The sequence below is a fragment of the Notamacropus eugenii genome, chromosome 3 (genome assembly GCF_028372415.1).
Source record: "Notamacropus eugenii isolate mMacEug1 chromosome 3, mMacEug1.pri_v2, whole genome shotgun sequence".
NCBI lineage: Eukaryota > Metazoa > Chordata > Mammalia > Diprotodontia > Macropodidae > Notamacropus > Notamacropus eugenii.
Window position 1 is genome coordinate 147,831,658 of NC_092874.1, and position 26,055 is coordinate 147,857,712.

Sequence of the window (26,055 nt, forward strand, 5' to 3'; positions counted from 1 at the left end):
AGCATTAAGAATCATAGCATAAAATACAGAGTTAGAAGGACTTCATCTAATCCAACTCTCACATACTCATGAATCTTGGATATAAGATTCTTCACAAGAGGATGAAACTTTTGTGCAGTTCAAAAACTCCTAGGGACAGAGAATTCACTAAACCTCGGAGAAGACCATCCTGCTCTGGGACTGTTGAAACTACTGAGAACTTTTTACTTTATGATGAACTGAATTCTGCCTCTGTAGAACATACTGTAGAATATAATCTCCTTGAGGGACTAAGACTCTTTCACTGCCTTTGTAAACACAGAGCCTAGCACAATGCACTGCAAAGAACAACTGCTTAATAAATAACTGTTGAAATTTAACTAAATTGGTTCCAATTCTCCTGTTCCCAAAGCGCTCACATTCTAATAGGGAAGACAACACATATGGAATGTTTTGGCTCCAAGAGAGAAGAAAGCCTTGTAGTACTTGGTATGTAGTGGCTAAGCAAATAGTAATGCTTCTCCCTTAGTGTAATTTCCAAAGATAAAAATCCCATCAATTTCTGATGTTGAATCATTTAATAGCACCAAAGACTTTTTAATTTCAAGAACCTTCCTTTCTGGGTCTTTAATGGTTGTTAAAGTCCCTTCAGGAGCAGGTGTCAGGCTGCATCTCCATCTTCTTAGGACAATGGGCTGGAGGCCACTGGCCTAGAAGCACTGCTATTCTCAGTGCTCTTGGATTCAGGTTCCTGAGCTGTTTCCATCAAGGTGGTGGGAGAGGTCAAGGTCCAGGGTTGCCTCTATCAAGGTTGCCCAGCACATGGAGTCTCTTGGCTTTCCCTCAGGGTGCCTTGCTGCCCTAGCTAGGGGGGCTTGTTTGCCTTCTGTGTGTGCCAAGACAGTTGGTTAGCCGTGGGTAGGGATGGCTGGCCCTTTCTCTGTAAGAGTTCCTTCTCAGATGGTGGTGAGGGGCTGAGTCACAAGCCATGATCTGGGAGGTGCTGTTAGTCCCAGGACTCCTGGTACCAACCATTTGACTGTGAACTCCTTGAGGAGAGGGACTATCTTTCACCTTTTTTCATATCCCCACTGCTTAGCACAGCAGCGAGCATATAGCAGGACTTAATAAATATTAATTGACTATTTGCCTGCTGGTAGCAGTTGGTTAGTCGCTGGAGGTGATGAAGAAAGGGAGGCCCTCTCCACAGTGATTTCTCTCCTCAATGTTGTCTGGGATGAAAGCCAGTCTAGGGGCTTGGGGAGTACTGCTATTTACCAATAAAGGGAGCATATGGCAGCCCATCCAATAGCTGAAGAATACTATGATGTCAGGTCTTCTTTCTTCTAGCTTAAACATTAGGTCCTTTAAATGACTTCCACATGGTATCTTTTCTCAGTCTGCTTACTCACCTGCTCACCCTCCAGGCTGTCAACAGCCTTTCTAGTTTACACTCTGCAGAACCGAGTACAATGTATTCCAGGATAGAGTGCGACAGGACTATCCCCTTCCTTTTTTTAGACACTATGATTCTATTTCCAGGGGTGGGGAACCTGTGGCCTCAAGGCCACATGTGGCCTTCTAGGTCTTCAAGTTTGGATTCAGTCAAAGAGCTGCACTTAAGGACCTAGAGGGCTACATGTGGCCTCAAGGCCACAGGTTCCCCAGATTTAAACCATGTAATGCTTTATAAAGTATCTGATAGCTCTGATATAGTCTTATACATTATGAACTTCAAGTCTCACAGATACCACTGTAATAAATGAAACTGCATAAAAGTCAGTCTTTTGTGTCCTCCCCCCCACCTTCCATTTTTAGGCTTAAAAGTGAAGGTGCAAGAATAGGATTTCTGTTAAAGATGCCCTTTCTCTCCTTTCCCCCTTTGTTTTGATCAATATTCTACCAGTTTTTTTTCTCTTTCTTTCTGTTTTCCCTGCCTGGTCACCCCTGCCAATCTCACCATATTCTGGCATGGAAAGTTGATCACTGTAGTGGAATTAATTTACAATTACAAGTGCAGATTTCTGCAGCATATGAGTCTGTTTAACTTGAATTCTTGGACAAAAACCGGACAGGTTAACAGATCTGCCACTGGCAGCAATGCCTGTTTACAATGTCCAGCCTTTCAGGAAATGAGTGATTGCTAAAAGGATAAAAAATGATCATTCATTTCCTTCTGATGACTAAATAATTCCTGGCTGCAAATAATTCAAATACAAATAACTCATGTACACTGGGAAAGCATTGTAGTGCACTAGTGCGGCAGTAATTTACTCCCTTGGAAGAAACCTGAGTCAATATTCAGAAACTTATAGAGAGTAACGTACCTCTTATTCCTAGGGAAAGCTAGCAGGTAAGATGTTTGCCATCTGGTTTCACTACCTCAGTTTTACATTTCGGTGCCAAGAAGTATCAGCTAGTCTAAATGAGAATAATGGGATTTATAATAGTTGGAAGAGATTTTAAAGACCTAGTAACCCCTGATGCACCCCCATTTTACAGATGAGGAAACCCCAGCAGAGTTGGGGTTTGAAACAGTTCTTCAGACTCCAGATCCAGTGAACTTTCCCCCTATATCATGCAACAATTGTTATTATGCAGTCATGTCAGTTGTGCTTGACTCTTTGCGACCCCATTTGGGGTTTTCTTGGCAGAGACAGTAGAGTGGTTTGCCATTTCCTTCTCCAGCTTATTTTAAGTGACTTGCCAAGGGTCACACAGTTAGGAAGTGCCTGAGGCCAGATTTGAAAACTCAGCTAAGACCTTACCTTCCACAAGAAGCTTTTCTTGATCTTCCTTAATTCTAGTGCAACCTGTTGATTATTTCAAATTTATCCTTTATATAGCATGTCTATACATAGTTATTTGCTTGTTCTCTCTCTTATTACATTGTGAGCTCCTCTGAAGGCAGGGATTGTCTGTTACCCCAGTGCTCAGCAGAGTCCCTGGCAAATAAGAGATGCCTAATAAATATTTACTGTCTATAGTTTGTACATTTATTTTCTTTTTATTAGAATATTTCAAAAGAATCAAATCCTACACTTTAAGCAAGCAAAGGTGGGGAAAACATATTAGCAACATTTAGGGTAAGAAAGAGAATAGCCTCCTTTTCCTGTCTCCCCATCTAAAATCAACTTTTATATCTATTTATGCCCACACAGATATACACATACAAGTATGTATACTTATTACAGCTTATATATGCATGTCATTTTTGTTTAAAATTAGTCTTTATTCAACACATAAATGTAGGCGTTCTCTCGGCTCTGTCCTAGGCCCCCTTCTCTAAATCCTTTGCTTTGTTTGCCTTGCTCACTCCCACAGATTTAACCCTTATCTCACTGCAGATGCACAGATTTCCATATCTGGCCCAACTTTCTCCACTGCACTTTAGTCCCAGATAGCCTGATGGACTCCAAACTTCATGTATCCAAAACCGAACACGTTATCTTTCCCACTAAACCTCACCTTCTCGGAAATTTCCCCACTTCTGAAAAAGGTTCTATCACCCTTTGAATGTGCCCAGTTTGTAACCTGAGCATTATCCTCAACTTCCCATTCTCCCTCATCCTCCACTTTTAACCAGTTGCTAATCTTGCTCTTTCTACTTCTACATCTCTTAACATGACCCATTCTCTACACTTACAAGGCTCTCTACCACCTTAGTCCAAGCCCTCATTACCTCTCGGTGAAATGACAACAGTAATATCCTAATTGGTCTCTTTGCCTCAATTCTCTCTCTGTTCCAGTCCATTTGACACATTGCTGCCAAAGTAACTTTCTTGAAATGTGGTTCTTACCATGTGACTCACCTACTCAAACAACTCCCTTTTTATCTGCCTTTAGGATCAAATATGAACTCTTCTATTTAGCTTTTAAATCTTTTCAAAATTTAGCCCCAACCTATTTTCCCTCTCCCTCATTCTGCTGTGCAGCCAAACTGGTTTTCTCTGCTCTTCACACAAGACACTCTCTTTCCTATCTCCATGTTTTTGTACTGGCTGTATCCTCCATCTGGAATATTCTTCTTCCCTACCTCTAATCTCAGAGTCATTCTCTTACTTTAAGATATGACTCAAGCACCATCTACTACATGAAGCCTTTTTCTGACCCTTTGGTTGGCAGTTGCTCTCCCAAACCACCTTGTACTTCAACTACTTCTTATATATTTGTATTTATTAACTTTACATTCATGCTAGGGTGGCTAGGTAGCACAATGGATAGAGTGCCATACCTGGAGTCAGGAAGACTCATGTTCTAGAGATCAAGTTTAGCCTTAGACACTTATTAGCTGTATGACCCTGGGTAAGTCACTTAACCCTATTTACTTCAGTAAAATGAACTGGAAAAGGAAATGGAAAATCACTTTAATATCTTTGTCAAGAAAACCCTAAACAGAGTCATGAAGAGTCAGATATGACTGAAAACCACAAAAAATTATGCTATGTGTATTCTTATATACTTGCAGTCTTCCCTTTTAGAGCACAAGCTCCTTTTGAGTAGGGATTGCTCCATTCTTTATACTTGGACTTCCAGTTTCTAACATGGTGCCTGGCACATAGTAGGTGTTTAATAATTGCTTACTGACTGATTGATGTGCCAGGCATTCTTCTGGACATGGGGGGTACAGCATCAAAGAAAAAGGCCAATTTGGCTGGATCAAAAAGTGTGAGGGTTGGGGGAGTCATGTACAAGGAAGCTAAAAAGGTAGGTTGGACCAGGTGAAGAGCTTTAAAAGCTAAACAAAGGTGTTTATATTTGATCCTACAGGCAACAAAAGGCTACCGGTGGAGGGTCTTTTTTTTTTTTTTTTTGGTGGCTAGAGGAAGGAAAGAGAAGAGATAGCAATCAAGAGACTGTTGGAATAACCTAGAAAAGAGGTGATAAAGGCCTGACCTAAGAAAGTGGCTGCATAAGTAGAGAAGAGGAATCAGGTAAGACACATGTGATGCAGGTAGAAATAGCAAGATTTGCCTATGAACTGGGGAAGAGGAATGAGAAGGAGTGAGATGGCCAGGTTATGAACCTGGGAGACTGCAGGAATGCCTATGGAGGAAGGGGGTGTTTGGTCATGTAATCACATTAATACATTTGGTCATTAACTGATTAAAAAGATCAATAAATGCACATTGACTCACTTACCATCTTTGAGCCTCAGCTTCCTCATATGCAAAATGGGGATAATAGTACCAGCAAGGCTGAGTTAGGTAGGAACAAGTGGGGAGCTCTGAAGTGTGATAGCAATCTTTGTGTTTTTAAAGTGTACCTATAACTTTTGGGAAGCTCAAGCAAGGATGGATATGAAACCCTTTACAAATTATAAAGCCTTATGTAAATGTTAGCTATAATGATGATGATGACATGGAGTTATTAATTTTATTGAAGTGCTGTGCTCTGTCTCCTAAAGCCTTCCAGTTTTGACCTTCATGAACACTTGTTGCTATATTCCAAAGGTCAAAGAAACACCTTTAAGTTACAGGAAAATCTGACCTTCACAAGGTCAGCAATGATCTTATCAAAAACAGTAATTTCAGGTGGAGAGTGTTCATAAAATATCTCTTCTCCTGAATGATCCAAATTGGACATCCTCAAACTGGTAAAATCTGCTTTTACCTCAATGCTGTTTCACTCAGAAAAGTGGCTCATGCAGTATAAACCTCAAACACCATAACTGATACAAAAAACTATCCAGTTACAAACACAACACCTTCTTCATCAAAGGGCCCTTTCTTCCTAACAGTTCATTTGTAGCGAGAGAGAGAGATCTCCCTAGACCATACAAAATTCAGATCTCAAATTTATGTGAAGTTAATACTTATAGGAACTCAGATCAGGAATTTCATTTCTGAAAAGGAAAGAAAGTGATAAAATTACTCATGGTAGTGGATGAAGAAAAGAGAAGGGATATGCTATCCGCAGTTACAGCTAAAACCTCTGTGGTACTTCCCTTCATCACACACACACACTCTCTCTCTCTCTCTCTCTCTCTCTCTCTCTCTTTCTCTTTCTCTCTCTCTCTCATGCTGCCCCTGGAGACTTAGAAAGCAGAAGAGTCAGGAGCCCTTTCTTTAATCATTAGAGGAGCATTAGAAGTAGTTACATCTTTCCCTAGCTCACTAATAATTTATACCGGGTGAGAAGAAAACTGAACTTCGGTTTTGTTGAGTTTGCATTTCTTATGGAGAAGGGGTTTATCCAAGGGGTAAAGAGAGGTAGAGACATGGGTAGACGTGCACCTAGGACATCACTGATATAGGAAATTCCTTCTATTAATGCACCAAGGTCAGTATTTTCTTTGCAACTTATAATCTTAGAGCAGGTGTTCTTAACTTGGGGGCCATGAATTTAGTAGTCAATAGTTTCATAGAATGAGAGTCATATGGGCTATAAAGTTGAGTTTTGGGACTAAATATTAAAAGGAATGAACAGTGTTTCTCAACTTGGAGTCTGTGAACTTTAAAAACTTTTTTTAATAATTATATTTCACTATATTTGGTAATCCTATTTATTTTATGCATTCAAAAATATAACACTGAAGAGAGGTCCACAGGTTAAGCCAGACTAGCAAAGGCGTTCATGATAGAAAAAAATGGTTAAGAACCCATGTTTTAGAGTGTCCTTGGGCACCAAGAGGTTAAGTAGCTCACCCAGGGTCACAGAGCCACCAAGTGACAAAGGCAGGACTCAAGTTCAGTTCTTACTCTCAGGCCACCTCTCTAACCACTAAGCCATGTGGCTTCTCAATGGGTCAAAATTATAGTTTTACTCATGGAGAAAAAAAGTCTTATGCTTCTTAAATCTCATCCTGCTTTTTGTTTTTTGTTGGCATGACGAGTGTTATCAAAAGGCAACATTCTAAATTTTGTGACAGCTGGACAGCACTACATAGCCTGTTCAATATTCCTAAGACTTGTGTTATTTTGGTTCACAGAATGCTAAATCTTGAAAGCACTTACAAGTACTTTCAAATCCCCTCATTTTGGAAGCTGATATATTTTTAGCTGGGTATGCACTGAAGCTTCTGAAGAAGAGATAATTAAGTTTAGCTCCTAAGTCTAGAGGTGGGGGACTACTAGGGCTAAAGAGTAGATACACTGGCAGTTAAGATTTATGTATCAATGTTTTTGCTTAATTTTTGCTGCAAGGGAAGGTTTGATCTGGAGTAGGCTGGGCAATGAGTGGGATATAAAGACAAAAGGTATTATGAAGTACATTTTGAAAAAGAGAAATGCATGAGAAGGAACACAGAGCAGAGTATAAAAGGCTGGCCTCACAATCAACAAGACCTGAGTTAAGTCCTATCTCCGACACACAATGGCAGTGGGTCCCAGGGCAAGTCCTTTACCTCTCAGTGTAGCAGGCAACTCCCTAAGACTATAAATCAGAGATGCTGTTGATCTACATTGATAGGATGCCAGCAGATTATGAATAGCCTAACAGATCCAGTTAAGGAGTTTGTATTTCATCCTTTAAGGATGAAAGGAAGTCACTGATGACTTTTAATCAGGGTAATGAAAAGGTCAGACCTGCCAAAAAGATACCTTTGCTCAACCACATTCCTAGTATCAATATCCAGCATGGAGTATGCTTGCCAAAGGTGGCCAGGGTCACAGAGGATGTCTTATACAGAAAATATAAACTAATCGCCCTCAAATCACCTTAGCCAGTAAAAACTAGATCTCTCTGCCAAAAGGCGAGAGAGACAAGGCAGCCAAGGGCAATACCAGTTTCGAATACAAACTCATTTGCAAAACATTATGGGAGATTACCACTATTCCACACAACAATAAACAAGAAATGGAAAGGAAAACACACTCGCAGAAAACTCAGCTTAAAACCCCAATAAACCAGATCATTCCAAGAACCTCTCAAGATGCAACAGAAAGATGTGAAATAGAAACAGATCTGATAGCATTTTTACCACTTGTGACAGCTGAGCCATCATATTTGGACTCCAATATCTCAATACCCAGTATGCTATGAGGAGATGGACACAGTAGAGAATGAAAGTATGCACTATATCTGGATCTGACATAACAAAGACAGGAGGAAATCCATCCTGGAGAAGGCATAATTTTCAAGGAAATACTGAGGAAACAATTTTCAAAGTACCTCCTGGGGGGAGCATTTCCAAATGAATGAGAATGATCATAGATGACATTACTACCATAAAAAGGTAACTTAGAAGATATCTCTGTCCATATGTTCACTTTTTCATCTTTATAAAATCTTTACAAGAATCTCTGCTTATATCAAGGGCATCCTTGAGAAAAACACTGAAAATGGAACAAGCAGGGTTTCACAAATAATTCTTTATAGTAAACTACATATTCACAGTCACTTAATTGACTAAGAGATGAAGAGAACACAAGATTCCCTGTGCTTATTGCCTGTATATTTTTTTTTCTTTCTTTTTTTTTTTTATTTTGTAATGTTTAACAGTCACTGCCATACAATTGTGATTTTATCCCCCCCACCTACCCCCCACTCCCCCCCTCCCTCCCCACGACTGCATACAATTCTGTATAGATTCTACATATACTTTCCTATTGAGTATATTTTCACTATAGTCATGCTATGTAGTCAGACTAAGATAAATGAAAGAAATCGTATAACAAATCAGAACATGATACACAAACACATACACATACACAAACATGATCTGCTACAATATGTGAGTGACTTCCATATTTCTCTCTCTGAGTGTTTGCCTGTATATTTTAAAACAGCAGCTGACTTGGTGGAATAAGACACAACCCGAAATTTGCTCCTCTAATAAAATGTCTCCCAGGCAGATGTTTTGATCATACAAATTTCCTCAATAGATACAAAATACAGAGTTAGTTTCGTTCAGGGCTCTCCTGATAATTGATCAAGCAAGGTAGATACAGATGAGAAAGGTGTTTGCACAGACCCTCCTCTGTGAAAATGACCAAGGTGGAGGTATTAAAGAAGGATTTCTTACACACGACCACATTCTCCAGAGCTTCCTGTTCATGAATGACATCATGCTGATAGCATAAAACCTTCCCCATGAGATCCAAAAGCACTCAAAAAGAAACAGACCTAGCAATACACACAGGAATAAACAAATGAATGACAGCCACCAACACACAGTTGGATGGGGAGCTCAATGAGTTTGTCCATCAGTACAGAGCTCTTGCTTGGGCACTGTAGATATGTAGTAAACAGGGCAAAGAAATGTAGAGGAACAAGAGAGTGGGCTAGATTTCATTTGGGAAGTTTCTCAGCACATTCAAAGATTCCAAAAAAAAATACATCTTTTTATACCAATATTATCCAAGTAATGATATACAATTGTAAATTATGTCACAAAGTGCAGGTGACCCAAACACAAGAGAAAAGCTATATGGTGGATATAAATAGCTTGAAACATATGAACTATGTGTATGAGATGTAGGATAAATGATATCAACCAGGACATGTATGAATGAGGAGAAAAGAAGGTGGGCTTGTTGTACAGCAAGAATGAGGGACAACATGTTAACAGCTTGAGGGCTCAGTGGTGCTCACAAAATAATAATAGCTAGCATTTATATAGTGTTTTAAGGTTTGCAAAGTACTTTATATATGTTATCTCATTTGATCCTCACAACAACCCTGTTTTTGTTATTATTTACATTTTAAAATGAGGAAACAGGTTAAGTGATTTGCTACATAGAAAGAGTCTGAAGCTGGATTTGAACTCAGGTCTTCTAGACTCTAGTTCCAGGGCTCCCAAAGAAAGTCTCTAGCATTTTGGGTAGATTTCCTAAGAAATATTTGTGTAAGACATAATCAAGAATTGCCAGAAGAACCGCAGAGATGGATCTCAGACTACACTGGTAGGTAAGGGACACACTTAAGTTACCTTTCTAATGGTACACAACCCACTTTCAAATCTGTATATGTGACAGTATAGATAACTACATCCAGTTTGAGTTGTTGTGTTTGTCCTTCGTTTTCAAAGAGGACCATGACGTCAGGGAAACGATGACATGACTTTCATTGGTATGTGATTGTAATGGAATACTATTGTACTATGAGAAACGATGAGCAGGATACACTCGGAAAAACCTGGAGAGACATACATGAGCTGATGCAAAGTGAAATGTACTCTGTACAAAGTAGTAGTAATATTTTAAGATGATTGGTTGTGAATTACTTAGTTTTTCTCAGCAAGACAATAACCCAAGACAACACTGAAGGGCTTATGATGAAAAATGCTGCCCATCCCCAGAGAAAGAACTGATGGTGTCTGAATACAGACTGAATCACTTTTTTTTACTTTGTTAATTTTTCTTGAACTTTTTTTCTTTTACAACATGACTATTATGGAAATATTTTGCATGACTGCACATGTATAACCTATGTCAAACTGCTTGCCTTCTCAATGAGGGAAGGGTATAGGAAGGGAAGAAGGGAAAGAATTTGGAACTCAAAGTTTTAAAAACAAGTGTTAAAAATTGTTTTTACATATAACTGAGGAAAAAGTAAAACGCTAAATAAAAAACAAATTAAAAAAAGAGTAGCTTACACACTGAAAGGATAAGTGACTCTCTTAGAATAACAGCAGAGCAGTACAGATGTCAGTGTAAAGACTTGAACTCAAGTCTCTCTAAGTTTGTTAGCTGCTTCTGAGGCACAACAATAGGCTGCCTCTCAGAAATAAAGGAAAACAAATCAACAGATAGGGAATTCAATGTTCAAAGTTCAGCTGCACTAGGATAAGATAAAAACATACTGCTCAAATTAATTTACAGACTAAACTCTATACCAAGAGACAACATGACATAGTGGATAGAAAGCTGGCCTCAGAATAAGGAAGATTTGAATTCAAGTCCGGCATCTGAAGTGACCCTAAAAAGAGTACTAAAGCACTCATTGTTCAAGGCACTTCTCTAAGAAGATGAATCACAAAGAAGGACCAGATCTGACCTAGAAGAGAAAGTGCCTGACTAGAAGGTCTCAACATCAATGAAATCCAATAAAAATGAAATCCAATAAAAAAATCAGTATAAATTAAAATACCAAATGATTACTTTACATATCTAGAAAAAAAATAACAAAATTCATTTGGAAGAATAAAAGTCTAGAATCTCAAGGAAAATAATGAGTCACAGTAGGAACAATGAGGATTAAATAAAGTCTCTCACTACCTGTCAAACTATTATCTAAAGCAATTATTAGAATTATTTTGTAGTGGTATAAAATAGGAAAGTATATAAGTGGAATAAAATAGATGAGCTAGGGACAAACATATCTGAATTCAATATGGAATAAACCCAAGATCGCCATCTGTCAGAAACATTTCTTCGTTAATACAGATATCCTAAACCCAGGCCCTGTCCTAGGAGACCAACCTATCTCTACAGCTGTAGTGCTACTATAAAATAGAACTATCCTCCCAATCCTTGACTTATCAGCAGGAAAAATAAACAAAATCTCAATTTCCTAAATGCTTATTGGAACAGCAGAGGATGTAACAATTTCACATAAGGTGATGAGGTTGTGATAATCACCCTCAAGTCCCATGCAGCTATATGCCTAGAATAAGGCCCAAGATGGACTCCCGAATCTTTCCCCTACCCCCTAGGTACACCTTGGGGAAAAGTCCAGGATATGTGCCCACCCTCTGGTTTTAGTGGATATTCATCCTATATTTGACAGATGGCAAGATTTTTCTCTGCTTATCACCGACTATGAGCTAATATTGACAGTAAGCAATATTTTTCTTGGGATGAAACTATTTTCCTTGGGACTGTATCTCAGAAGTGATAAAATAACTGAATGGAAAAATATGATTCATTCTACATAAATCTATTTACAAACAGATTTTCTGGAATATCATTCTTTTGCCAAGTCAGACAACCTATGTATACAACATAAATCTGTGAAAAACATAAAATGTTTTTGTAAAACAAGAGTATGTTTCTTTTGGATGAAGCAATGTTTTACCTTTATATTTCTAGTAAGTATCTATAAATAGGCCATGATGTTCCAGTTAGGTGGACATTTCTAGGTTAGTTTTGTTTTAGAGAAAACAGTGAAATATAATAGTATAAAAAGTCAAGTCATTCCTTCTACATTCAAACATGCACAGAACATTACCATCTGAAGTCTTCTTTAACTCGGTTTTCAGTTTTTCCACATTTTCTATTAGCTTTTTATTTTCTGCATCTGTCATCTGCTCATCTCCCTTGCCAGTTTTCTCCAATGCCTATTACAAAACAACGTTGCAAAAAGTTAATGTTCGCTGGAATTATAGTGCTTTTTTTTTTTTTTTGGGAAATGGACATTGAATAAACTACTTGACTGGATCCATTTTAAATTATTGGTTACAATCTAGCTGAAACATCCTGAAATGAGAAAAGTACATCTTTACCAAATTAAAATTCCAGCTTCAAAGGGAATATGAAGGTGAAAAATCTGAATCTAAAACATTAGGTGACTAACATTATTAAACAAATAGTGCTTTTGTGCCTTGCACATAGTAGTAGGTAGTAATGTTTAGCTGCTGAATTACCTAGCTGATGTTACTAGCAGTTCTAATAAAAGTATATAATCATGATCTTTAAGCAAACAAATGGTAATAGAAAACACTCTACTTTTGTTGTTGTTGGGAGATGGGTCTGTGAGACATTATGAGAATGCATTATGGACTATTTCTATACATGGCATTTGGAAACCTATGACTAACTCATATGTGAATCTCCTAAATTATTTTTACTTAATCTGAATACTAGACAATTCGAATTATAATGAAAAACTCAATATGAGAGTCCTCAAGATATTTCTCTTCATTTAATTAATCTAAGACAGGCAAAGGGAAACATTAAATAACTTCAAAGGTAAAACATTTGACTGAAGCAACAAACTTAAACAAAAAAAAAAAAAAACCAAAAAAAACCCTAACACACACAAAGCATGAGGCCAAGGTTCACCACCTTTGTATATGGATGGAAATTAAAGAAGTACTGATATAAAAATCTGACCTATTCCTTATAAGGTCTATACCAACGTAATTTCAAGGTTACCAAACAAAGGAAACTTAAAAGAAAGTGCAGTCAACTTGACAGTGGTATCTCACATAGAACAATATAGTTTGGCAAAGTAAACGGACATTGATTGAGCTAAGCAAATTGTGGTATATCCATTATTACTGTACTTCAAGAAGTGGTGGGTATGATACCTATGAAGACATGGAAAGAACTACATGAAGTAAGCTGAGACAAAAAAGCCAATATATGTAACGACTTCACAAAGAACAAGCATGATTTTAAAGAAGAGCTGTGAGAAGATACTTCCCAACCCTACTCCTTTTGCAAAGTTGGGATTTTGCACAGATTTTCATACTTTTCCAACATATCTATCAGCTTTGTAGATTTTCTCTCTCTTTTTTTTCTTTAAAAATATTTGTTATATGGATGGTTCCCTGGCAGAAGAATGGGGAAAGATACTGGGGAAAATTTTAGTGATGTGAAAAGATATCAACACAATTAAATAAAAAAAATTTAAAGTACAATACGGTTTGGGGAGGTGGGCCAGCAGAGGTGCAAACCATGTAAAACTGTACAAAATAATTTCCAACAGACTGCAAGTAATTACAAGGTTGAGAAATTCCTTTCTTACCCCAAGCAGATCCATCTATAAAAGGCTAAGTTCACAGACAAAAAGAAAAGCACTGGAGAACCTCTATGCATACTTGACAAATCTTATCAGAAAATAAATGAGAATAAGTTCCTCTATTTCAATTGCAATGTGAGGGATTTTCCTATCCTGGCAGATTATTTTTGTTTTAAGAAGAGTTGGGAAAATCTTCTGGTTGCTATTTCCTTACCTAAGCATAGGGGAGTGGAGGGCAAGGAGGGAGTACTGATCAATAAGAATGTTTATACCAGTCTTACTGGCATTGTTATGTTATTTACTTAGAAATATTGGATTGTATCAGTGTTATAAACAAGAGCTGGGATTTTTCACAACTGTACCTGCTTGATCTAACCTAGCTCAAGAAGAAATAGTGCCCATTGTATTATGTGTTACTTGGGTGACACTGAATTTGATGCTGGATACAGGTCAGTCAACCTGCAATCTGAAAGTTAACATATACAAACAATAGGGTAAACTTTTATTTTTCCACTCACTTGGTCCTCAATTAATCTTAGCATTAAAATGTAGCAAAACTGAAAGCACCTGACCCTACTCCAACCTGAAAACAGTTCAATGAAAAGGTTGACTTTTACTCATATCTTTTCCAGATTCACAGAATTTTAGACCAAGAAGAGCTCTTAGAGATCATCTGCCCTGAATGTTCATATGAACACAAACTGTATAGTGAGAAACTACCTTAGAGATTACCTAGTCCAGTGCCTTCAGTTTGAGTAACCTGAGGCACAAAGAAATGGTGACTTTCCCCAAAATCATAGAGCTACTAAGTGTCAGAGGAACAATGAAAATGAAAATTATCTAGGACTATGGGGTTAGGCATTTCAATCAAAATCAATACATTGTGAATTTTAATTCTTTATCTTCAAATAGGAAAAATATACACTTTGGGAACAATTTAGCACACAAAGCTATTTAGTCCAATTCATGTCTCTGCTGGGGAACATCATTTAGCCTATACAAAGCAGTTGAAGGGTGGGATGGGCCACCAGATGGTGGAACATGAGGCTATCTCCAACAGTATACTAGTAGAATATTTGATTGTGCTATACAGGTCCACAAACTCCAACTCAGCTTAGGGGTGGGCAGATTGTTTAACTCCTTTTATTATTTATTGCTTTATTATTATTCCATTATATTAAGTGACTGGAGAAGGAAATGACACTATAAGAGACTTTCCCAACTTAGGAGACCCTTTTGTGACATCAATAGATCAGTCACATCATTATTTGCTGACTATCAAAATTCATAATGAAAAGCTTCTATGAATTAAGTTAACACTAATTAATGGATTTGTATCTTTTTATTCTCATTGTCTATCTACATTTGACAGTAACAAATTCATGTGTGAAACATATTTATGCACCCTACAAAAGGTAGTACATTTGCTTATTTATGGGTTTTGAATATAAATTCATGCTACCCCGAGCACAATTACCCATGGTCCCCTAGGGGCTGGATCCCACAGATAAACACTGGTACAATGCATAATTTTCTGCCTGAGTTAAACTAGCTCAAGGAAAAATAGTGAGAACAAATTAATGCAAAGGGAAGGCCAAGGGCTTGAGAGAGAAAATAGCACAAAACAATTCTATTTTCAGACACTTCCTACTAACCATTTTTTGAGGATATGAACCTATAATGTCATATATGGGGCATTCCTAGGGTGGAAGCTTCATTTATCAATGCATACCAACAACACATCTGTACCTGAGAGTCTAAATGAGCTGACCATGGCATCACTCAAATAACGTATTAGAGGCAGGATTTATATTCCGGTCTTTCTGCCTTCAAGGTCAGTTCCCTGTTGACTATATTACATTGCCTTTCATTAATAAATTAGAAAAAAACCAATTTATTCTTTCTCACTGACAAAAAAAAAATCCCTCAACATACTTTGGAAACATTCAGTTTTTTACAAAGTGAATTTGCTATAAGTCATTGGGGGGATGTGAGGGATGATGAAAAAAGAATAATAAATACCTGTTTTAGCCTTTCATTCTCTTCCATGTATTTTTTGGCAGCCTTATTGTTACTGTCTGCTTGAATATTCAGCACTCCTTTGATTCCCAACTCTTTGGCCAGTTGAGTAATGAGAGTAACCAGACGTCGCAATACACTAAGAAAAATTCAAGGAATTGCAGTCTCATAATTAGGACAAATACTTGTCCTGGGAGTCATATGCAGAGAAAGAAATTATTAATCTTATTTTTGAAGTAGATGTCTACACACTGAAAAAAATGGCTTTTATTACTCAGCTACAGATTTTCTGAAACCCCAAAGTACGAGTAAAAAGGATGGGAAAGAAAGGAGGACTCATTATAAACTGCAGAGGGAGGGCTCACAATACCAAAAAAAAAAAAAATCTACTATCAACTGACTTTCTCTTTGACACGCTTTTAAAAGGAAGATTACAGGTGTAACACAGTTACATACACTGTGTAATACAGTGATCAATTACTAGTGCCCAGAAATATGCTAGCAGGGTACAACACTAGAGTGCTTACTGACCAACCACCAGCTAGAACTCAGTATGTATGTAGTATGTGGCCAAGTATGGTCATGAGCTTCTGACTCTGTTGTCACTTCTTTTCTACTTCCTCTTTCCTTTTAGTACTATCTCTTGGTACTGAAGAGATGAACATGGCTGCCTCATGTTCCCATATTTCTCTTTCCCTTCTCCCCAGTCCCTACCCTAATCAGAGCCATTCTTTGGAGCATCACCCCAACGCACTCTTCCTTCAGTTTGGTCTGTGACAAGAAGGTGGTCCTCGCCTTCACAAAGATGATTCCACCAAATGGACTCTTGATCCCCACTCTCATCGTGTTTTCTCCAGTAGATCGTCCTCTCGATTATCCCTGCCTTCTCTATACTTTAACTTCTTCCTGTATACTGGTTCCTTTCTTGATACCTTTGAAAACACCTAAGTCTCACCAATCCTTAACTTTTATTTGACCCTACCATCTCTGCAAGCTATCATCCTGACTTCTTCTCTTTCGCAGTCAAATTCTTAGACTTGCTGCCTTCACTTCCCCTCCTCTCACTCACTCCTCAACTCTTTCCAGTTTCACCACTCAAATGAAACTGCTCTTTCCAGAGTCACCAATGAGATGGTCTTTTCTCATCTCTCATCCTTCTTGACCTTTCTGCTGCATGCAACACTGCTGACCCCTCTGTCCTCCTGGATACTCTCCCCTGGTTCTCCTCTTACCTATGTGACTGATGCTTCACAGTATTCTTTGCTGGCTCACTATCTATGGTGAGCACCATCGTGCCCCTTACCTGGTGTACCCCAAGGCTCTGCTCTGGGTTCTTGTCACATCTCCCTATAGTCTATCATCTGGTAACCTCATAGCTCCCATCAATTTAATTACCATTTCTACCAGAAGACTACTGAATCTATACAACCAGTCTTAGGCTTTCTCTTGGGCTCTAGTTGTACTTTACCAAATGACTATTTCAAAACTGCTATTTCAAACCAGAAGTCCCACAGGAATCTCAAGCTCATTATCTCCAAACTCCTTACAGTTTTCCCCAAACCCACCCTTTTTATGAACTTCCCTATTCCTATTGAGTCACAACACTGGTGTTTTCTTCATCTCCTCATCCTTCCTCATCCTATTTTTCCATCACAGTTGCCGAATCTTGCTGTTTCTTCTGCATCATCTCCCGTGTCATCCACTTCTCATTACTCACACAGCTACCACCTTAGGTTCAGAGCCTCATGACCTCTCACTTGATGATTTAATGGCTTCCTAATTGGGGTGTCTGCCTTCATTTTGTCCTCCAGAGAGCTACAAAAGTCTGTTCCTTAAGTACAGATCTGACCATATTAAACTTCTCCCTCTACACTGGCTCCCTACTGACTTTAGAATAAACTACAAACATCTCAGTTTTACTTTTAAAGCCCTTCACAATCAGGCCCCAACTGATTACAAATGACTCCCCTTACTGTACTCTATGGTCCAGCCAAACTGATTTTCTAGCTGTTTTCTTTCACACGGCTTCCCCTTCCCCAACTCTATGCCTCTGTACTAGGCATTACCCTCAACTGGCTTCCCACCTCACCCCCACCTCTTACAGTCCTTTCTTTCCTTCAACACTCAGCTACAGTACCATATTCTACATTAAGCTGCTTCTTATCCTCCCAATTTCTAGTGATCTTCTTCTCCAAACTACCTTGTATTTACTCTGTATACATTTTTACCTATGTAAATGCCATCTTCCCTGGTAGAGTATAAACTCCTGGAGATCATGGACCAGTTTGTTTCAGTCTTTGTATTCCCAAAGTCTAGAGAAGTGCTTAGGTCACAGTTAGTACTTACAAATGCTTGCATCTGGCCCCATTAGTATCCCATTATGACTCATCAGTCTATCATCTCATTACTGCAAGGTACATTAAGTGACCAGCAAGTCAAGTTGTGCTGCTAATGGGTCATCTATAATCTCTCAGATAGCATTTGTATTTCAGTAGTGCTCTAAAGCATATTATATAAAAAAGAATAAATGTTTAGTGGAATTGTAGTGTGACAGAGCCAGTGAAAGCAGCTTCTTGGGACAGTCTTGAGAGGTAGCTGCTTGCTCTGTGGACTGGTTTTTGACTTATAAAGAAACTTCTCTGCATATGCTGTATAACCTTGATCTTGGTGGAGCCACATTTACTCAAAGAAGACATCTAGAATTTTAGGAACCAAGAACAATATCTAAGAATCCAATTCTCAATTCAGTACATATATTCTGCTATTTAAGTAAGGCAGTGAGTTTCTTTAGTAAAGCCACCAATGTGATAGAGAAGGTTTAATAAGCAGATGGGAAAATCGACTCGTTTTTTTTTGGGGGGGGGGAGAGTTCATTTTAAAGTTAGAGCCTTTTACTTACAGCCACAGAAATAAGGAGAATCCAGAAATGTAAAGATTCCTTTGCGCTCTAAAAAGTTTCATCTGCACATGTTCATAAGCACTGGGATGGCTACTTGAACTCTTTTCAAGCCCATGACTGACGGAATACTTCTTCACTTCTCTCACAGCATCTATAAAAGAGGGGGGGAAAAGCTGTTTGTTGCCTTACACAAAGATAAAAAAAAAGTCTTAGATTAATTCACCATTTTATTTGGGAGTCTGTAGAACTTGTAATGCTCTTAGAGGCTACGAATTGCACTCTCATTTTTCTGTCTATCATAACTTCCAGGCACCATATGCTCAACAGATGCTTGGGGAATGACTTTTGGTGTCATCTGAATTCCCAAAGCACTTAACGACCTGTGCTGCTCACTTGTCACTTCTATTTACCATCTGACATTGTTTGGCATCTTTTAATACGACTGGGTTCTGTTTCTCCATATAAACAACTTTCAAGGTGTCAGAGGACCTTAACACCAAAAAGAGGACAGGTTTTATCTAAATCACAAAACATGGGCTGGTAATGTCTGCTGTGATTTACCTTTAAGTCTTGATTAAACATTTAAACTCTATTTTAATAAAGTTCTCTTACTCAGGTCAACAGTGATTTGAGAGGACTGATGATGATAGATGCCATCCACCTTCTTGAGAAAGAGGTGATGGACTCAAGGTGCAGAATAGGACATCTATTTTTTCAGATATGCCCAATGAAAGAATTTATTTTGCTTGATTCTGCATATTTGTTATAAATGCTTTCTTTTACTTTTTTTAAATTGGTGGAAAAAAATGAGTGGATAAAAAAACAACAACAGATTTTAGTTAGCTGGAAAAGGTTAAATTCAATAAAAGAGAAAGGTTCTTTCTCACAGTTATGCTGTTTTTTACTCATGGGCCTATAAATATTTCTAGGTAGTATGATGCAGTGAAAAGAGCATTGGTCTTAGAGCTATGAAACATGTATTGAGTTTTAGTTCTGGTTCTGCTATTACGCAGCCAAATGATTTTGGACAAGTCAGTTCCCTAACCTCTCTTAACCTCCATTTCATCAATTTTTAAAAAAAATATAACATCAGATTAGCTGCTCTTCAAGGTCCTTCTCATTCTTAACATCCTAGTAATCTAAGTTTCTTTTGCAAAATCTCATAAAGTATAACCTGCTCAGACAGGGAATGCCACATAACCAGACACCACAAAGAGTACTCAAGAGACTTTAGCTCTAAATCAAGGTTTGCCCTTGACCTTGAAGCAGACAAAGCAATGGAGGCATGTGATCCATATTTTATTTCTGTTGTTCATATGACCACAACCTATCAGGAACTCAGTTTGTTTCAATAAAATGATGACATACTGTCTTCCTATATACTGTCACCCCCTCCAAATAAACAAGATCACAGAGTAATAATAACATTAGCTTACACACAACACTCTAAGATTTAAAAAGTTCTTTGACATAATATATGAAAAGCACTTTATGAACCATAAATAATTACATAAATGTTATCACAATAGTGATTATGAACATTATTGTTATTATCTCATTTGCCACTTAGTCCAACCCCCTCAATTTACAGGTGAGAAAACTAAGGTGCAGAGAATTTTAGTGATACGTCCAGTGCTAAGTCTGAGGCTTGAATGTGTATGACCTTTTTTCAGCTTACCAGAACACAGATCAATCTCTAATTTACAAACGTCTTGTGTTCCAAATGTTTATTTTTAAGTTTGGAACAGAAATTACATCTTATACAGACATGACCATAAAATGGTTTGGTTCCTAGGGTAGCCAACAAAAACTTAGTAACCTATAATTATATAACATATAAATTATTTAAGCTATGAAATACTGAACATTTAAAATCTTTTTTTTTTAAAGCACAAAACAATACAGTTGCAAATATGTAATATTTCAGCCACCCAACGGGATTCAACAGACTTTTGAGGGTCAATCTGGGAGTCAAAAGACTGTTTTATACCATGATACTGTTTCTGTGGGGAAAAAAGTGTTCCAATGTACATAGTAAATGGGAAAGAAGGAACATGTGTGCCAGGAGCATGCCAATAACTAGCTGTGTTCCTTTGGGCCTCCATCTTCTCATCTGCACAGTGAGAGGTTTGGAACAGATGATCCAACTCAATGAAATCTATGACTCCCCTGCCACCCCATCCTAGTGATGCTATAGGCACAATTAGCACTGAATAGTTGAGGAAACATTCATAAATCAAAGATACATAAACCATCTTTAAATTTTAAATTAGAAAACAAAACCAAAAATAGCCAGAACCTTTTATATACATCCACAGGAGAAATGTAGTACTCACCAAGAAACAGAACAATCAGCAGGACGATAATTGTAAGGAATGCCTTGTTCCAGTAAGGTGCGATTTTGCCCCAGAGTGGGAACGTGAAAATCTTTTGCCATCTAGACAGAACACAATAGCAAGAGCAGTCCATGAGGGGAAGGGGGGTGATGGTGGGGTCTGACTTCTATCCCCACCCACTGGGAGCTCCACCAGAAGACCCAGGTTCCAATTCTGACTCAGCTGCTCACTAGTTATATGTTCTTGAAGCAAGTTATTTCTCTCTGAGCCTCACTTTTTCTCACCCAGAACATGAGCAGGCTAAGCTTTATGATCTTTTGGGTTCCTTCTAACTCTAAAACTATGATCTTACATAAGAATGTCCCATAAGTTAAGCAGTTATTTCATTAAAAAAGAAAAAACATTAACAAAAATATCTTAGCAGTCTCATGCCCAAGTTGTGAAACCCTACAAATTCATATTTGGCCTCTGCTGGGCCCTCCCTGATGTACAGCAATCATTTTACTCATCTCTGATTAACCAATATATTTGGTTGATGTCACAAGCTTTCTTCTCAAGCCCTGAACTCTATCTCTAGTCTCTCTTTTAGCAGATGATTTTTATCTCCTGAGAAAATTGAGGTCACCCTACTCAAGCTCCCTAATCTCTTATACTTCAGACCTCAAAAATTTTCATTCCCTCCTTCCCTCCACTTACACTGACTCCCTATCACACTCTCCACTGCAACTGTTCTAAAACTGCTCTTCTTTCCTTAAGCCCTTAAATCCATCCCCTTTCTTTCTCAACAGATATCTCTACCTCCTGATTCCACTGAGGCCATCTATCAGAAGCTCTTTGCTTACTAAGAACTATATTCAAAATCTCTCTCCTTGCCAAGTAAGCCTCCTCCCAGCCCTTACACACATATTGTTAATCCCATCTCCTATCTCCACCACTAAGCTTACTCCATTTATCACTTCTTGTTGTTTGTCTGGGAACATCAGGAAGATGATTCCATGACTTGCAAGTAAACTGGATTAAATGAGGGCAGGCTGTGTAAGGTTACCAGCCTCACTTTCTCCTTTGGAGCCATCTGGGGTCTAGTGGCCAGATATAGATCAGGATGACTGGAAATGGCTGAGGCAATGCCCATTCAGAAATTAAGGCTAGTTCACTTCTGGCCTTAATATCACAACCCTACATACTTTCAAGCTCTCCTTATCTTCCTCCTCCCTCCCAATCATCACCACCACACCTGGTCCGGTTTCCTGAATTTGCCTAAAACAAACAAAAGCCTTCTGCCTTGATCAGAGCTTGCTGAGTGGTTTCCATTCTCTTTAGGTAACATCCTATTTGTCTTCAATTTATTGCTAGACTAAAGAAACCTACAGGCAGCTAGGTGGTACAGTGTCTAGAGTGCTCGGCCTGGAGTCAGGAAGACACATCTTCTTGAGTTCAAATCCTACCTCAAATGAGCTGGAGAAGGAAATGACAAACTTCTCCTCCAGTATCTTTGCCAAGAACATCCCAAATGGGGTCATGAAGGGTCAGACATGACTGAACAACAAAAAGTAGTCTATACTTACTGTCTCCACTACTTTACCTTCCACTCACTCTTTAACATCTTGCAATCTGGCTTCTGACCCAACCACTCTATTGAAACTGCTCCCTCAAAGTTTACCAATAACTCTAATTGACTTTTTTCAGTCCTCATCATCCCTGACCTTCATGTAGCATCTGACACTGGTGCCCAAATCCTGCCACTTCTAAAAAACTCTCACTTGACATCTCCACAAGCCATCATCTGGTATCTCACTTCCCTTTTTCAGCCAAACTCTAGGAAAAAGCTTTTTACATTCACTTACTCTTCTCTCACTCACTCGGCAACCGTTTGCAATCTGGTTTCCTATCACATCATGCAATTGAAATTGCTCTTTTCAGAGTTACTGATGATCTCTTGATTGTCACATAACACAGGCCTTCCCTGGTCCTCCTCCTTCTTGACTTCTCTGCTCCATCTGACACTGCTGATCATCTTGTCCTTCTGTATACTCTCTCTTCTCTGGGTTTTCATGGCAGTACTGTACATAGACATTAATAGATCGATAGATAGATCTATAGCTCTAGTCTCTCCCTTGTGCTTCAGACCCATATTTCAACTTCAACAAGTTAAAAACTGGTCTCATTTCTCCCAAACCTCCCCTCTTCCAAACTCTCCTATTTCTGGGGAAGATACTCGCATCCTTCTGGTCTCCCAGGTCTGTAACTTCAGTGTTATTCTGCCTAATCCTGACAATTCTACCTCCCTGACATGTCTTAGATTCAACCTGTCCCTCTATTTACATAGCTACTATCTTGGTTCAAGTCCAGCACACCCTTCACTTAGAGTACTCCAACACCTCCCTAACTGGTCTCTCTGCCTCAAATCTCACACAAGAGCACATTCCTGCCAAAGAAATTTTGAGCACATATCAGACCATGTAACTCCCCCAACTCCACTGGCTTCTTATTGCTTCTAGAATCACACATAAAATCGCAACCAGATTTGAAAATCTGGCCCCAACCTAATTTTCCTGCCTCAATGTTCTTTACCTCCCCCCACCCCTGCCCCCTTGGCTATCCAGCCAAACTTTTTTCTGTTTCTTGCACACAATACTTCATCTATCCATCTCTTTGGACTGGTTGTCCTCCATGTACTTCCCTCTTACCTCTGTATGTCTCATAGGGACCTTCTTGTCCTTTAAAATAGCTCAAATATCATATTCTACAAGAAGTCTTTCCTGATTCCCTCAATTGGCTAGTGCCCTCTCTTCTAAATTATATTTAATTACTCTGCATATGCTTATGTTAATTTATTTTCATGTTTGTTGTCTCTTCCACTAGAACATAAACTCCTTGTGAGCAGAGCTGTTTCCTTCTTGGGAATACTATCCCTAGTGTCAGCACATGGGTAGATTCTTAAAAAATTGCTTATTGATGAATCCATTGATTGAATGGCCATCCCCATATGCCCCTTTCCTTCTTATTTTTTGGGTTCTGTGATACTGCTTTCTCCTGGTTCTCCTGTAGAGTGAGTGTAGTGGAACACCAATTTGTGTTCAAATCCTGTTATGGGTCTAATTTACTTCTTGGTCTCTGACAGTTCACACTCTTCCTATTCCTGCCCTAGTCTAATGGTGGTAAATAACTCTGAAATATAAAAGATTCACTAGTCCAGTAATTAGACTCTAGTATGAGATCTTTCCAGGGGGCAAAGCTCCATATACTTCATTTGGTCAGATGAGTTTCTAATGCCCAGCTTTAAACTAGTGTTCCAAGTCCTGCTAGGTTTTTCCCCAATATTAACTTTTAAAAAGTCCTTTCTTAAGGTGTTCTCTGAATGCAAAGACCCAGTTTCTAGTTTAACTCCTTCAAAAAGCTTAATCAGCATCAAGTACTTGCAGTTTCATAGCACAGAGCCTACTATACACACTAGTGGAACCAAAGAGACAAAGAAAACATAGCACAGAGAGGCAGGAAGCCGTCCACATCGGACATTCTAAATGAATCTCTACCTGAAGAACTAGTTGTCCTAAGCCCAAGGCTTAAACAACTACAATTCAAGTAATACAGCTGGAGAACTAGGAATCAGGAAGGTGTGCATTCCAATTTGACTTCAGATGCTTAATGTGTGACTGCAGGCAAATCCAACCTCTTAGACTCAGTTTCCTCCTCTGTAAAGTGAGGATGGAATAATATAGAACAGAATTATGATGAGTATTAGAGGTGATTATGTATATATGCTATTTATAGTCAGCTCTTAGGTCTCTGTAAGGTTGGGTGGACCTCCTTTTGGGAGGATGGGACAAGAGTTGCACAAGATGGGCAGGCATGGACTGGTTTGTGATCTGCAATGGAGAGTTACCTAGATCACAGATCCATTGGAGTCTCAAAAACAGCTAGGTGGCCAAGTGAATAGAGCGGGAAGACCAGGTTTCAAATTTGACCTTGCTAGCTGTCCTCATCCCAGGCAGTTTACTTAACCTCTATCTGCCTCAGGTTAGCACCTACCTCCCAGGGTTTTTGTGTGGATCAAGTGAGATAAATCTGGAAAAGTGCTACTTCATTTTGGGGGATAATTTATGCCATTTCTTCCTGCCTTGAATCTACTTACAAGTATGTCATTTTAAAAGCATGTAAACATGCTGCACGAAAGATACCTGGAAAAAAAGAAATGAGGCAACTGGTGCTGAACAAGAGTGAAAAATTCACCCTGGCAAAACCAGGCCTTGTGTCTGTCCCTCTATTTCCTGTCTTTGAGCAAAAGCTCACATTTGAATCATTAGTATTCCACTCAGGAAATTGACTATATTAGTTTATTTCTAAAATTAACAAAAAGATATACAACATCCAAAATATCAGTTTCCTCATCTATAAAATGCGGATCAGTCATAATAGTACCTACCTCCCATGGTTGTTGTGAGGATCAAATGAGATATCTGTAAAGTGCGCTTGGCACACAATAGGCACTTAGTATAAATACTGGTTTCCGTCCTTCCTTTTTACTTTCTCCCCCCTTCATAAATACAGTACACTGTTACTGTAACTACCAACAAATACTAGACATAGACATTTTGAGGATGTGAAAATAAAATTAACTCAATGTATGAATTGTAATAAAAGGGCAAGAATCCTAGATTCCTGTTTTGGCCTTGCCCTAAGTCATTTAACTTCTTGGGAAATCAGTTCCCTCTTTTGTAAGATGAGGGGGGTTGGGACCGATGACCCGAGTTCTAAAAAATGTTATGATTCATTTCTTCTCTTAGAGCAGGTCCCAGCCCAAGCCTCTCTTCATCATTGTTTGGGCCCTAATGGCTCAGAGTGAGTGTAAATAGCAAATGTTTCTGTTTTGGCCAGAAACCCTGAGGGTCTTCCTCCCAGATATATTTCCTTTTTTTAATAAGTAAGAGGTCGTTCTTGGCCTCATTTCTTACCTAGCTTTACCTAGCTTTAATCACTGAATGGGCATTGCTTCACTCAAACTGAGATCTGGAAAAGACTTTAACTTAAAAACTTAAAGACTTTAACTTAAAAACTTAAAAAGACTATACTGCATCCAGGGCCTTCTCCAGTCATTCTGATCTCTATCTTGCCAGTGGACCCAGATGGCTCTGGAGGAGAAAGTGAGGTTGAAGACTTTGCACAGACCTCCCTCACTTAAGTCCAATTCACTTGCAA

At 38.6% G+C, this 26,055-nt stretch overlaps 1 protein-coding gene across 2 annotated transcripts in view; it reads right to left on the bottom strand.

Annotated features, from left to right (window-relative positions):
• The window catches only part of BCAP29 (B cell receptor associated protein 29), a 64,291-nt gene that overhangs the window by 34,098 nt on the left and 4,138 nt on the right, over positions 1–26,055 (bottom strand). For both annotated transcript variants that reach the window (XM_072653071.1, XM_072653072.1), the window contains 4 exons: positions 20,860–20,960; positions 18,524–18,674; positions 15,628–15,763; positions 12,091–12,199 (listed from right to left, as the gene is read on the bottom strand). In XM_072653071.1, coding sequence (XP_072509172.1) covers positions 12,091–12,199; positions 15,628–15,763; positions 18,524–18,674; positions 20,860–20,960 — 497 coding nt within the window. The remainder of the gene's footprint in view (positions 1–12,090; positions 12,200–15,627; positions 15,764–18,523; positions 18,675–20,859; positions 20,961–26,055) is intronic.